We start from the raw sequence: 13272 nt of genomic DNA on the forward strand, positions 1-13272 counted from the left end.
ATGTATAGTCAGTGTACCCTCAAACCTACCATGTCATCCACAAAGGGAGCTGTTTATTTCTCAAAATCTATTTGGTAATCATTTATTCTGGAAAAAGTGCTATCAAAACCCCCTTTATGATCCAAAATTATATTTATCACTTAAAAGGATAAAAATTAAGCTAAATTTTCATAAGACATGCTTTCACATCCAAATCATAATAATGCTTTATAAAAACCTACAAAGCTTTCAGTGGTTGTTTGAAATGGAAACCAAAACAGAAGAAATAGTTTTGTTATTTTAACTCCTCCTGGGGCTTTCTTTCAACAAATTCAAAGCAATAGTACTATTTTCTCCCAATTAAATCCAACTCTCATTCAATTTAATATGGAAAACATAAACTATTTTTGTCTAAATTCAGCCATTCATTCCTTTGTTTTTTGCTTCCTCATTCAAAGAAGGAAGAGGTAGATCTTTTCTACACACATTAGATGAGAGCAAGGGAGAAAGAAACAAAAATTTAGGAAGGCAAATACTGATCATCTCCTGAATGATGGCACTTTTCTGATGAGCAACAGTTCACTTTTCCTCTATTTTTCAGTTTTTATATTTTCTTTTCAACTAATTGAATGCTGCTATTCATCTGAAATTTGTAATGCATAGCTGTTCGTGCTAGAGAAGACTAGTTTATTGTTTCATTTTCATTCTGGATTCTAAAAATGAACAACTGATTCAATTACTCATCTTTCAGGATTTCCTCTATTCACATGCAGTAGGCTTAAATCTAACTGATTTCCCACAGACATTTCACTTTGCACTGCCAGTTCCAAATATTGTATTTCTGTATTCCTTGACTTTAACATTGCTTTTATGATAATTCATATAACTGACTTGTGTATCTTAAATGCAATTGCCACTGAATACCATAAGAACCAAAAGTGATGTTGTTCTTTGTAAATTAACACTAAATTCTCAGGAAGATCCTTTTTTTGTTACAAAAAAAGCAAAAGAGATAATTTACATTGATGGAAAAAGATCAACTAACCTGTTGTGAAAACCCACAGAAGAACTGATATAAAAACTGAGGAAAAATGAAGCAGACATTCTGAAAAACAAAGTGACTGTTGTCAAGTGAAATGCAAGCACCAATTTATATACAATGCTATAGATTAGTATATCATAGTTTTATAGTGCTAACAACAGTAAGCATTGCAGGAACAGTAGACAAAACCATATTGTAAAATCTCAACAGTCACATCTTGCAGTAGCACTATTAAAAAAAACCCACTTAAAATATTTTCAAGACAATCCTACAAGGCTACAGTTTGAAAATTGAAGGGCAGTAAAATTTGGGATCCAGGAATACAGTTCAGTTAAAGCAAAGCAAAAAAGGGACAATCCGCAGGAGGAGATAAACCATGATAAGCAAGCATGGATGCTCATGGATTAGCATGGTTACCAGCAAAGCAACTGTAAGATGTTTCTAGCTGTAACCTCAAATGCCATCTTCTCCCAATTATACTACAGTCAAACACCAGAACTCTGAATTACCTTGTGACAGTTCCTTTCTATAATCTTTCATTGCTTACCGAAAGAACTTGGATCGGATACCAACATTTTGAAATAACAAAACTGCCTAAATAGGAGGATGCTCACTATGAACTTTCTCCACCTACACTATCCTAATGAACTCAGCATAACTTAATCTGCAGTGATGTCTAAGGTCTCAAATACTATTTCCAATGTGCTTTAAAAGTTCACTATAGAGACAACCTGGAAGGTACTGGAAATAAGCAAAACAGTCTGAGATGGAATTTGCAGGATATGAAAAAATAATTTAAGAATTTTGGTTTTAAATGTAATTCTATCAATTATAGAATCTATCTATATAAAAGCTATTTCACTTCACGTTCAGAATAAAACCAATAATCCCACTTCAGCAATGCATCTGGAATTCAAGAAAATCTCTTTATGGAATTGTTGCTGGTTTGTACCATTAGCTGGAAAAACTGTATATAGTTTGATATTACCATTTAAGTTTTTGAGGTTTATGTAAATTGGAATAAGCATTCTCCTACCTTATAAAAGAAGTATTGCACAAGTTCAGATATCCTAATGTAATAAAAATGCCCATGAACAAGCAACATTTTTTTCAAATGTTTAAATTTAGGTATTGCATAGTCACTGTTTCTTGCTGCTTGACGACCTTCTTTGCCAATGACTCCTTTAAAAAACAAAAAAGAGATGAAGCTATTTAATAACTAAAGAACTATTAAAAAGATACAATTAATTGCAAAATTATATAATAATTGTATGGTACTGATGTAACGGGATATCCTGACTATATCTCATACAATTCCTAGGATAAATGCACGAAAAGTTGTCTATAACACAAATAAGCTGATTCTTTGAGATTGCCTATTTTAAGAAATATATGGGTTTTGTCATTTCACTTGAAATAATATTCTAGCAGTCTTACCTATACCAACATGTGCTTCTAGAATCATACTGACATCGTTGGCTCCATCACCAATTGCTAATGTGATAGGACGTTCTTTTGATAACTTAATCAACTTTACAATCTGAAAAAAAAATAGTGTTAGAAATTCTCCTCTATAATGGTTTGCTTATTTTGTGTAAGTATAACATTTTTAAAAATTTACCAAAACTGTTTAATAAGAAATTCTCTGAAGGAACACAAAAGCAACATTACTCAATGCAATAGCTGGGCATAAAGATCACCATTTCTTCATGTTACAAAGTATTCATTCCCAACATTTTTTAAATACTTCCAAAGTACTTTGAGAGAGATGGGACAGGACAAAGGAAGAGCCAAAGAATGGAAGATGTTGTTGAGATTGCTTAATGTTGCATCAGTGCATCAATAAATTAAGAGGGTTCCAGAGACAGAGTGCATCATTTCAAACAAATCCTGAAATGAAAGTCTAAAAACTTCTCTTTCTCATCTGTGTTGAACTTTTTTCTTACATTTAAGAAAATATATTGGACTCTGTATACAAAAATTTGACTCCAAATCTCTCCATTACAAGTTATCACCTCTGTAAATTTGGTACCAAGTAAGATGCAACTAAAAACTTCTACAAACTTCCAGATAGTTATAGTGCTGGCTAAATACGTTTGTTAATGTGAATAAGGGTTACATATGCTGTACCTGCACACTGAGAAAAAGATATGACAAACTGAGAGAAAAAAGGAATGCATAGTCCAGTACTGCTTTCCTTTAAAAGTTCTTCAGCTATCTTGAGAGGTTTCACTAATGGAAGCATATATTTTTACTTGAAACAAACAACAAATGCAATATTCATGGTAATGCACACACTTTTTGTCTGCATTCTTCTTGGCTTTCCACTTAGGTTAAAAACAGAGAAAAAATATCACTCTGTAGTAATAAATAACACCGGTTCTTATAGCGTCAAAAGAGTAGACCATACAAAGATCAAGATCGCTAGGTTAAAAAGAGAGCAGTTAGTTAATTTATTAAATATGTTCATATTAGCATATACCAACCATAAATTTGAATAATATGTAGCTAAATCAAATTCAGATGCACAGCTGGGTGCTGTTTTAGCAATACCATTATATAAATTGCTTGCCAGCAGAAATTCTCCTCTCCATTTTTTTTTAAACATTTTTCCATTTTAGAAGATACAAAAACGAATGGTAGCATCTTAAGTTATCATAGTAAGCCATACAGTGTATTAACCTTCAGAATTTTCAAATGTGCATCACTAACAAGCAATTATGAAACTAAAGACAAACCTGTGCTTTTTGCAGAGGTGCCATTCGACAGCATAATACTGCAGTGCAGTTCCTGCAAATATTAAGAAAGATCTCTCTGTAGTTACCAGAGCTCCCATCGTATCTTGGTTTCATTATTAATGATAATGCTGCTCCATCAATAATTAAACCATAATCTTGAGTATCAGCTGAGAGTCTGTTCAGGGATAAAATATAAACTAAGTGTCACTATAAAATTCTCAGACACATTTAAAATCTGGCAATAAGAATTATGTGAAAATCAATTAATGAAAAAATAATGAGTATAGAATACCACAAAGTTAACACATTTCTAAAGAAAATTCCTTGTATAAGACTGATATTTACAACATCTTAAAATTCTGGATTATGTTGAAAATACTCAGTGCTTCACCAGTTTAAATGCATAAATCTGATACCTCAGTGACTTGACCAGTGAGTATAAGTGTATAATAAATGACTTTTCAGTTTGGTTTGAAAAGGTTCCAAGAACTGCAGTGAGGTAAACCAAGCTGCAGGAATAAAGTTAATTTTGCAGCACACTCCATAATACAGAGGAAAAATAAGTTAAAGGGAAAGGCCTTTGGTACTCTGATGAGGAAATATTTTTTGTTTACAGAAGTAAACTGTGCCTTGAAGGAAATGCCTAAAAGAAACCTGTTGGCCCAGATAAAGCCACTGTCTACATCTAGAGTATGGATATTTTGCCTTTAGAGTAGTGGCTAAGTCAAATACAAGTTTACTTTTATTTGTAATACTAAATAAATTATTTATGTTTCCTATAATATTACAATATATTCTTATCCATAAAAATCTATTAGCAGTATGCCTGTAGTTATTTGAGCATTGCTAGAAGTGTAACCAGTGTCACAGGAAGCAGTTTATTTACTACTTCATCATATACTGAACAATGGGGAAGATAAGATGGTCTGAACTGCAAGAACCATTTTCTGTGGCATCCAGACAAGTTATTTCAGAGCACCCTTGCATCTGTCTGCAGTACACAGCAGCCTCAGGCTCCAGGTCAACAGTGAATGTTGTATAAATGTACACCACAGTTTATTTTTACTCTCTTTTGAGTGTTCCAAGGTTATACACTACCGTGCATGGGATTTCAACAACCATGGTTTCACCAACACCAGTGTTTGTGAGAAAAACACATATTTATTATTATGTATTTTAGGCATCTCCATCTTTTTTTACTAGAACAGAAGCTATTTTTGACAAGTAAGAAAAAATTCTGTAAACTACATTTAATAACAGTTCCCAAATATTTTCACCACTTTGCTACCATTGGCACAAATAGGGCAATGCCATTGGGGTACAATGATATCAAATAAAAAGGTATCATTATAAATTTCAAGCAGTGTACTGAATGTTTAGTGTATCACAGTGAAATATTTTTAGCCTGAATTTGAACATATATAAGTAGAATCCTGCTTTTATTACTTTAGTACTATTCTCTAGCTCTGGAGATAAAGGCAAAAAAAAAAAATCCAAAGAGCTTTAACATGTAGAATTTGGCATTGCACAAAAAGGGAAACAAACATGTTTGATCACACCTTGTAAGACCTGTGGTACTTAAACAAAATGGTAAAGATGACATGGATGAAAATTATTTATTTAACTGAATATACAAACGTTCTTGATTAGATCAATGGGGTATAAATTGTAAGGAGAGCTAAGAAAAATTACCTGGTCTAGAGATTTAAGCTACAAGGCTATGAGTTATAGAAAATCTCTGCTAAAATAGTACCACAAATGCTTGTTAACTCATTGCTAATAGCTTTATGGTGGAAAAATTATTACAGTATCAGTTATGACTTTTCTTTTAATAGTAAAAGTAGTACCAGAAATGAGATAAAGAACCATGACGGAAACCCTAAATTTATCTAAAGAAGCTTATGCTTAACTGCCATACAATAATTCACACATTAGCAACAGAAACTGAAGCATACTGTTGTTCTTAAGGTAATTGGTCATAATTTCATTGCTTGCAAAATGCCCAGAAGCCCACTTCTGGCCTGCAAATCCAACCTTTTCCTTACCCTGAGAAGGTATCCCTGGTTAAGCTGCCATTTTGTCTTATGACAGTTTTGTTTAGGTCAAAAAGCACATCGTGCAAACTCTGCTCTTCAATTTTCTTTGTGGTTAGCTCAAGTATTTGTGTATTTCTTCTGAAGAGTTTGCAAGCGTAGCAGGTAGCTGCAGCAGTCTCCATTTTGTCTCCTGTCAGAACCCAAACTTTAATTCCTGCTTTCTGGAGTGCTTCAATAGTGTCAGCAGCTTTTTCTTGTAGCCTGTAAAGTAGTCAATTGACAGCATACATTGATGGATTGCTTGGAAATGAGAAAGGTCTTTATTGAAAGATTTTCATAAACAAACAAAAAGTTTCAACAGAATTCACCAGATCTAAGAATTTTCCCCAAAGTGGGACTCTAAAAATGTTCAGGGGACTAGTGGGTGTTTTTGAATCTTTTTAAGACGTAAAGATTCTTCCTTCAACTCCTCAATACCCATTTTGTAGTCCTTCCCTCTGGAACTTTTGCCTATTAACTTGATCAATAAATTATTACTCGGTTCAAATACACTGATTTTTGTACACTTAACTATTATTAGTTGCTCACTAGGTTATAAAGTTACCATGTGTAACGTTAGTAAGGTAAGGGTGTGGAATCAATTAAAATAAGGGGTTTCCTAAAAATTCTCTAATGCAGAAAAAGAGTCTTTAATTACTTTGTCGTCATCACTGAAGATAAGAAACTAAGAAATAATGAAACTAACCGATCTTCAACAGCTGTAGCACCAAGTAATATAAAATCTGTTTCTATCTGCTCATACACTTCTGCCAATTTCTTATCCCGCTCCTGAAGGGCCAGCTTTGCACCCTGAAGCAGCTCCTGTACATCGCTATATTCTTCTGCTGAGAGCTTCTTATACGCAACACACAACGTTCGCAGTCCCTCCTAAAGAGCGCAATCAAAAGAAACAAAATGCATTTTACAAAACTCTTCTTAGACTTCTTGCTGGTGTTTATGCTGGAGGATTTGAAAAAGGAACATCATGAAGTGACTAAGTATAGACTAGTACAGCATAGTGTAGACTAGGATATGGTTCAGCTTAATTCTGCTCTGCTCTAGAAGCAGTTACAACCTGACAGACCAACCTCAATCTCCAGAAGGTAAACAGCTCAGTGATCCAATTGGATATATGAGATTACAAGGGAAGGCAAAGTCAAGCTAAAGATTTCTTTCTCTATGTGTATAATTAGGCAGGATGAGTCAGAATAAATAACAGTAACCTAAATAGTAGCTCTGCAGAGTCTGATTTTGATGCTGTGCTGCAGCAGATCCACAGACAGGGACCAAATATCACAAAGAGAACTGAAAGTGAAAACCCAACTGTACCATTTCAATCAAGTGAAAACTAAAATTTAGCTGTGGGTGTTGTAGACTGCATCAAACTTCTGGACTGAGTGATGAATAAGAAAGCAAGTATATAGATTTTGTAAGGTGGGGAGAAACACAGTAAAGTCTTGCCTCCTGAGTTATATATTGCTTCTCACAACACCATTTAACTGGCACTTCAGCTTCCTTAACTTTAATTCATCAGTAAGTCTTTGTATAGTTACTTATTACCAAACCAAGAAAGGCAATTATTAAAATATCTCCCTGCCTCTTGAAATTTATAAAAGCAGGTGCCAGATATTTTCTTTGAGAGGCTTCTGTATGTAGGAGCCAGTCCTATTTCCAATTATGCAAGATGAATAAATAGGTGCTGGTCTGGATTTCTTTCTTGACAGACACTGAATGGATATTATACGTAAATACTTTTCAATTTCATTAGCCTCTTTTACTTGCTATTATCAGACAGCTGTCCCATAAAATGAAGCTTAGTAAAGCACTTTGAGAGCTTTTTGCTTCAAAACAAAAGCAGGTGACACTGTAGCGGGTTTTTTTTTCACATATCTGTAATAATACTTTGTTTTCAGTTTGAGCACTGGATGCCAGCAAATTATATTCTATGTAAGACTGGCAGTTGTCCTGCATTGCAATGAGTTCTGCATATTTTTAGATACAACAAAATTCCTTACTTGACCACTCCAAATACAACTTTCAGGTAAAATCAAGTTCTAAATTTCTTTTGAAGATGATCAGCCAGTTCATAGCTGATTTTTAGCAAGCAAAAAATGTAAGATATTGATGATCACTCCACTGTCTCAGAGCTTGTAAAGCAATCAAAGGCAGCAAATCACAGTTGCTAAGGCTGGGGGCTGAAACTAGCAATAGTTTTTACAGAGATTTATTGGTTTTCACTTCTCTTCTATCCAAAAATTAATTCAAATCACATTTGCGAAATTGCCATACTAACGAGCAAACTGATGACCTCTGGTTTAACATACAGTTGGGCATATCTAATGTATTCATATTGCACCACAACTGACATGTGGAAGATGAGCTAGAGGACAGATGCATATAAGGGAGTTACACAGACTGCTAGCCACAAAGCCTGAGTGAACCTTGGCACAGAATAACCTTGGTGCCTGTAAAAACAAATCTGTTAGCAGAAAATGCAGGAGGTCAGAACACTTAATTTCTTTTGGACACTGATATCATGTGAACAGATCAATAAAATGGAATCTTACCACTGCATTGCGTTGTACTCGGGATCGTACTTGGTCAATTTTACCTTCTTTAACCCTAGGAAATATGGAGGAATCTGCTCCCTTACAAAACAGAAATATATCACCTAAAAGAGACAGCATATGGAATTCAAAATGACCAAATATACTTTCTTCAAAAAACATCCAAATAAATAAGTCTTCAAAATGTTTTCTTCCAACTTTTTGGTAACATTGTACTCATGCTAGTACCTGGTCCCTTATTTTATAAAGAAGGGCATACAGACTGTGTTTAATGCTTAACTCTGATAAATCTGAAACAAATTCAAGTGAGACAAAAAAATCAAACAGAATGTGACAGCCCTACCTGTTGGAGATCTAACAATTACACTCATTCGCCGTCTCACAGAGTCAAAACTGAAAACCTCCAATAATTCAAACCTGAAACAGAAACAGAACTATTTTTTACACAACTCTATTTTTTCTGATTCCTAAAGTGGTTATTATGACTTCAAGCACATAAATTAAACATTTCTCCTAACATGGAAGATTATGTTGAGTATCATGGAATATGAAACTAGTAAGAATGAAACAGCAGGTTGCAAATAATAAGTAAGGAAAGCCCTCAGCTCCTAGTTACTTGAAACAGAACTTGTGATGTCCCTAAGTATCCTCAGATGTACAGTCACTCTAATTTAAGTACAAGACTAGAAACCTTGCAGCAGAGCACTGTACTGATTATGAAGTATGTTTCTATGCATAATACTTAGACATAGCCTTAGAACTTGAAACGCATGCTTACACCCAAGTCTTTATTTTATATTTTTCTATTTTTTATTATTCCTGATCTCCCTAAAGTGCTGACCTAATTCCATAATCTTGCTCAAATGTTTATAGATAATTTATTCAAGTGAAAAGAAAAATATTTCTTTTTACTGCTTTTATACTTGCCATTATTTATATTATTTAATTTTATCACCTGTTCCTTTCCTTTTTAAGAGGAAAAATGAACACAATCTCCTGCTGCACTGTTTTAGTTTAATCAGTTTACTTCTATCATTTAGTCTCTTATCTATTTCTCCTAACTTAAGAGAGCCTCCCTTTTCCAGAGCAAACATAAACAATCCAATCATTAATCCCAACTTTTTCAGGATTCGTCTCTGTCCAAATCTGCATGTTTAAATAAATCCCTTAGTCCTAAATCATTTAACACCCTAGAACTCAGACCTGTGCAAAGCTACATCAGGCCTATGTCTACAAACTGTGATGCATTTGGGAGAAAATTCTCAATTATTACAGTGATTTCTTCTGAGTCACCAAGTGATACTGACTCCAGTTCTTATGAGCTGAGCCTAAAAAGTCTCCATATTATCCTAAAAGGAGGTAAAGGTAACACCAGGGTTCCTATATTTATGTCCAAGAGTCCCTGTACAGTTAGCAGAGTACCCAAGCAGGAAGATTTAGATATACCAGAGGACAACCAGCGGACATCTAGAGATGTGTAAGGTAAATTTTCAAGGTATGCACATACCACATAATATCTGTAATATTTCATTGTTATTGAAAATTTGACTCATATTTATGTTCCACTAAATTTATTCCACAGCTATTACCCTCCTGTAAATTCCATGGATCATCTGTGAACAGCAAATTTGGTACACAGCATTTTCTATTAAGAATATACAAAACCATCAGGAACTATCAGATTAGGTCATGAATCTCACACCACACCCTCACTGTCATATCAATATTTTATAGTGAATATAATGCCAAAAAAGTGAAGGTAATTAAAATTACTAGATTTTCTCAATTTTTCTACTAAAATGCAAGGTTCTTGGCTTTCCTGACTTAGAAATTCATCTGTAAGGAAACAATGGCTTATTAAATGCATCAACAAAAACTCATCAGTCTATTTTGTTATCTTTTTAACCACTCACTTTTCTATGTTATTTTCCCGATTTAAGATCTCCATGTAATTTTCTTTCAGCCTTAGAAAGGTGTAACCAAGTCTGTAAAATGAAACACAGAATAAGAGAATGAATGTAACAAATATATAATTACCCAGTTAAAGCATTGTCATAAGGATTTAAGACTAAGTCCACAACAAACCAACACCAAAATCCCAAACTGTTTTTAGTTGATTTTAGGCTATAAATATTAATGAATTCATGCTAGGAAAACAAGCAGCTGTAGATTGGTGTTGGTTATTATGATTTTTGTTCTGAAAACAAATTTGAGATTCAGTGGTTACATCTGTAGTTTAGAAAAATATAATACCTACGTACACACATACCTCTGTATTCCTTCGACTAAAGCAACTTCATCAGGTGATGATGATATATATACACAGGGTTTTCTTGGTACCTCATCTTTCTCCAAACCATCTACGCTATCATCATCCTTTACCTGAACAGTGTGGCAGAGACAAAGAGCTCGGAAAAATAGTTCCTCTCTCTCCTGAGAAATAAAACGAACAGCTGTCATTATGTGTTACCACTTGAAAACTCTTCTTTCTCATCTTTTTGTAGGCGATCTATATCACTGATTACTGCTGATTATTAATCAGACAAAGGCAGGCTTCTTGAGGGGGAGCCAGGTCTTTCCCTGTGGTAACCACACACTTGTGTCACAGCTGTTTGTACCCTTAGTATTTCCATACCAGTCAAGCTAATGATGCAAAAAACCCCGAGCGTGCATCTCCCACCTCCTCTCAATGCCTACCATGTAGCTGAAGGTGTTTTTCCTTTACTTTTGCTTAAACTTTAACAACTTGTATTGATTATATACTAGTCAAGGTATCATTTAGAACTCCTGAGCTCACACAGAAGGATGTAGTACCTGGAGCACAGGTCTTAGCAGGGCTTACAGATTTCAAGTTCTTGAGCAGCTTGAACACCCTTCAGAACTAAATAAATTACTGAAGTGCACATACTTTGGCAGCCAAACACTTCTTATAAAATTTCAGATAGTAGCTGGCACCAGAAAGAGATTTCTGTTTCATGGATACCTGTGTGTGTTTTATTTTTATCTTTTTGCCTGAAACCTATTCTTCTGTGCTGTTAAATACAAACTGACTGTGACGTTGTGATTCCAAGATAAAAATTCACCATACCTCGGGACCACATTCTGAGGGCCATGGGTGAGAGACATAAGGCTGCTGACTTACACCAACATATTTTAAGAGACCTCATTTTGTCACAGTGAAGGGTATGATATGAAGTGAGTGTGACTATGATACTGTACTGATGTAATAAAAAATACATTGTACTTTGGCTGTGATTATCCTGCCCATATACACCCTGCTCACCTGTTGGCACATGAAGACTCCCGAACTTTCAACTCATTTTCAACTTTCAACACGGCAAATAACCACAATACATACATGTTGTAAGTAGCACACTTCAGATGTGCCTAAATTAAGTTACATTTTAAAGTAATTTAATTTGATCATAAACCATTCTCTGGACACATTTTCACTCAGTGATGACTTAATAAGTGATTGCACGAAGCCCCCATTTTGCCCTTCGAGGATTTTCCTGTCTTGCTTTCTCTGTTGTAGCTAAGGTTAAATGGAAACCAGTTACCTGTGGCTGTAGCTATTAACTAGAGAAAGCTCTATATTTAGGTTTTGACTCAGCTTTACAACTGCATTAAAATAAGAACCTTCCCATTGTCTTTAAATCTTACTCTTAACTAGGAAATTGAAATGTCTATGCAGTTATCTACTTTGATTAGTAAAATTCAAGAATGTTGGATTTCTAACATTCCCTTCATCAGTACAGTTCAATTTTCATGTTTCATTGTGAAAAACCAAGAACATATAGAGAGTTATCATACCTTTCCATTACTTCCTGGAGATGAATCAATCATATCAATGCCTGTACAATCATGGAGGATTTGGCCATTGCAGATAACATGTGGTACATAAACATGCCCTTCAATGCAACATTCTACAAATTCCATATTGTTCTCAGTTAGTGTTCCCGTTTTATCTGTGAAGACGTACTCAATCTGCAAACAAGCACAAAATAAAAATCGCAAGAATGTGAACAGAATTTTCCAACATCTCTGAACAAAACTGAGTTTATTACTGGGCTACACCTTTCTTTGAAAATCCTTATGGCCCTTCAGAAAAGGAAGACAACAATTTCTTTTGGCAGTTATCTTCAAAGAAATATAGGCCCTGAAAGATTTTCTCCTGTAAGAGTATCAAACAATGCTATCTTTTGCCTCATAACGGATGTAAATGATGTTTTTAACCTACTTCCACTCTTCTCTCTAGGTCCTTTTTCGTTTTTAATGTCTTTCTCACTGCAAGACAGGTATTTATAGAAACAAAATGCATACAAATTTCATTTCCCGGGATTATTATTTAATGCACATGCCTGGATGTGGATCAGTTACTGTCAGAACAGTCTCTAGGGTGGTATCAGAATTCCCCACTACAATTATGTTAGTTTAAATCAGGATTGTGGACACATACTGTTATACACCTGGGCACTGTAATTGCCCTGGAAACACTCATTTTGTCTCAATATTTAATTTTTTATTAACTTTATCTTTTACAATGAGCCACAGTGCTTAAGTCTAGCAATATTAAAACTAAAACCAAAATCTGAACTATCAACTAGAAGAACTAGATTGGCTCAATTCTGGATCCTGGATGTAGGTATTGCATACCTACTGCATGTCATATTTGATAAACTAAAAAATGAAGTAAGGTAAGGAACTAAACACTGAAAATAAGGCTATTATTTAGAATTCATCAGATTGTTTATCAAACTCCACCATTTATGCAGGGCACTGAGCAAACTAAAAACCAAATAAATTTTTGCTCAGTCTTCAAAAACATCATTAATTATGCACACTTTCCACTGAGATTTTTATAATATGCA

At 34.4% G+C, this 13272-nt stretch overlaps 1 protein-coding gene across 5 annotated transcripts in view; it reads right to left on the reverse strand.

Moving 5' to 3' along the window:
- ATP11A (ATPase phospholipid transporting 11A) overlaps positions 1 to 13272 on the reverse strand; it is a 118630-nt gene that overhangs the window by 21282 nt on the left and 84076 nt on the right. For all 5 annotated transcript variants that reach the window (XM_074535936.1, XM_074535937.1, XM_074535941.1 and 2 more), the window contains exons 13-23: positions 12215 to 12388; positions 10671 to 10834; positions 10315 to 10386; positions 8745 to 8818; positions 8402 to 8505; positions 6541 to 6722; positions 5805 to 6056; positions 3760 to 3934; positions 2459 to 2561; positions 2058 to 2203; positions 1025 to 1084 (exon numbers count right to left, since the gene is read on the reverse strand). In XM_074535936.1, the coding sequence (XP_074392037.1) occupies positions 1025 to 1084; positions 2058 to 2203; positions 2459 to 2561; positions 3760 to 3934; positions 5805 to 6056; positions 6541 to 6722; positions 8402 to 8505; positions 8745 to 8818; positions 10315 to 10386; positions 10671 to 10834; positions 12215 to 12388 (1506 nt within the window). The remainder of the gene's footprint in view (positions 1 to 1024; positions 1085 to 2057; positions 2204 to 2458; positions 2562 to 3759; positions 3935 to 5804; positions 6057 to 6540; positions 6723 to 8401; positions 8506 to 8744; positions 8819 to 10314; positions 10387 to 10670; positions 10835 to 12214; positions 12389 to 13272) is intronic.

Source organism: Zonotrichia albicollis, chromosome 2 (assembly GCF_047830755.1).
Source record: "Zonotrichia albicollis isolate bZonAlb1 chromosome 2, bZonAlb1.hap1, whole genome shotgun sequence".
Taxonomy (NCBI): domain Eukaryota; kingdom Metazoa; phylum Chordata; class Aves; order Passeriformes; family Passerellidae; genus Zonotrichia; species Zonotrichia albicollis.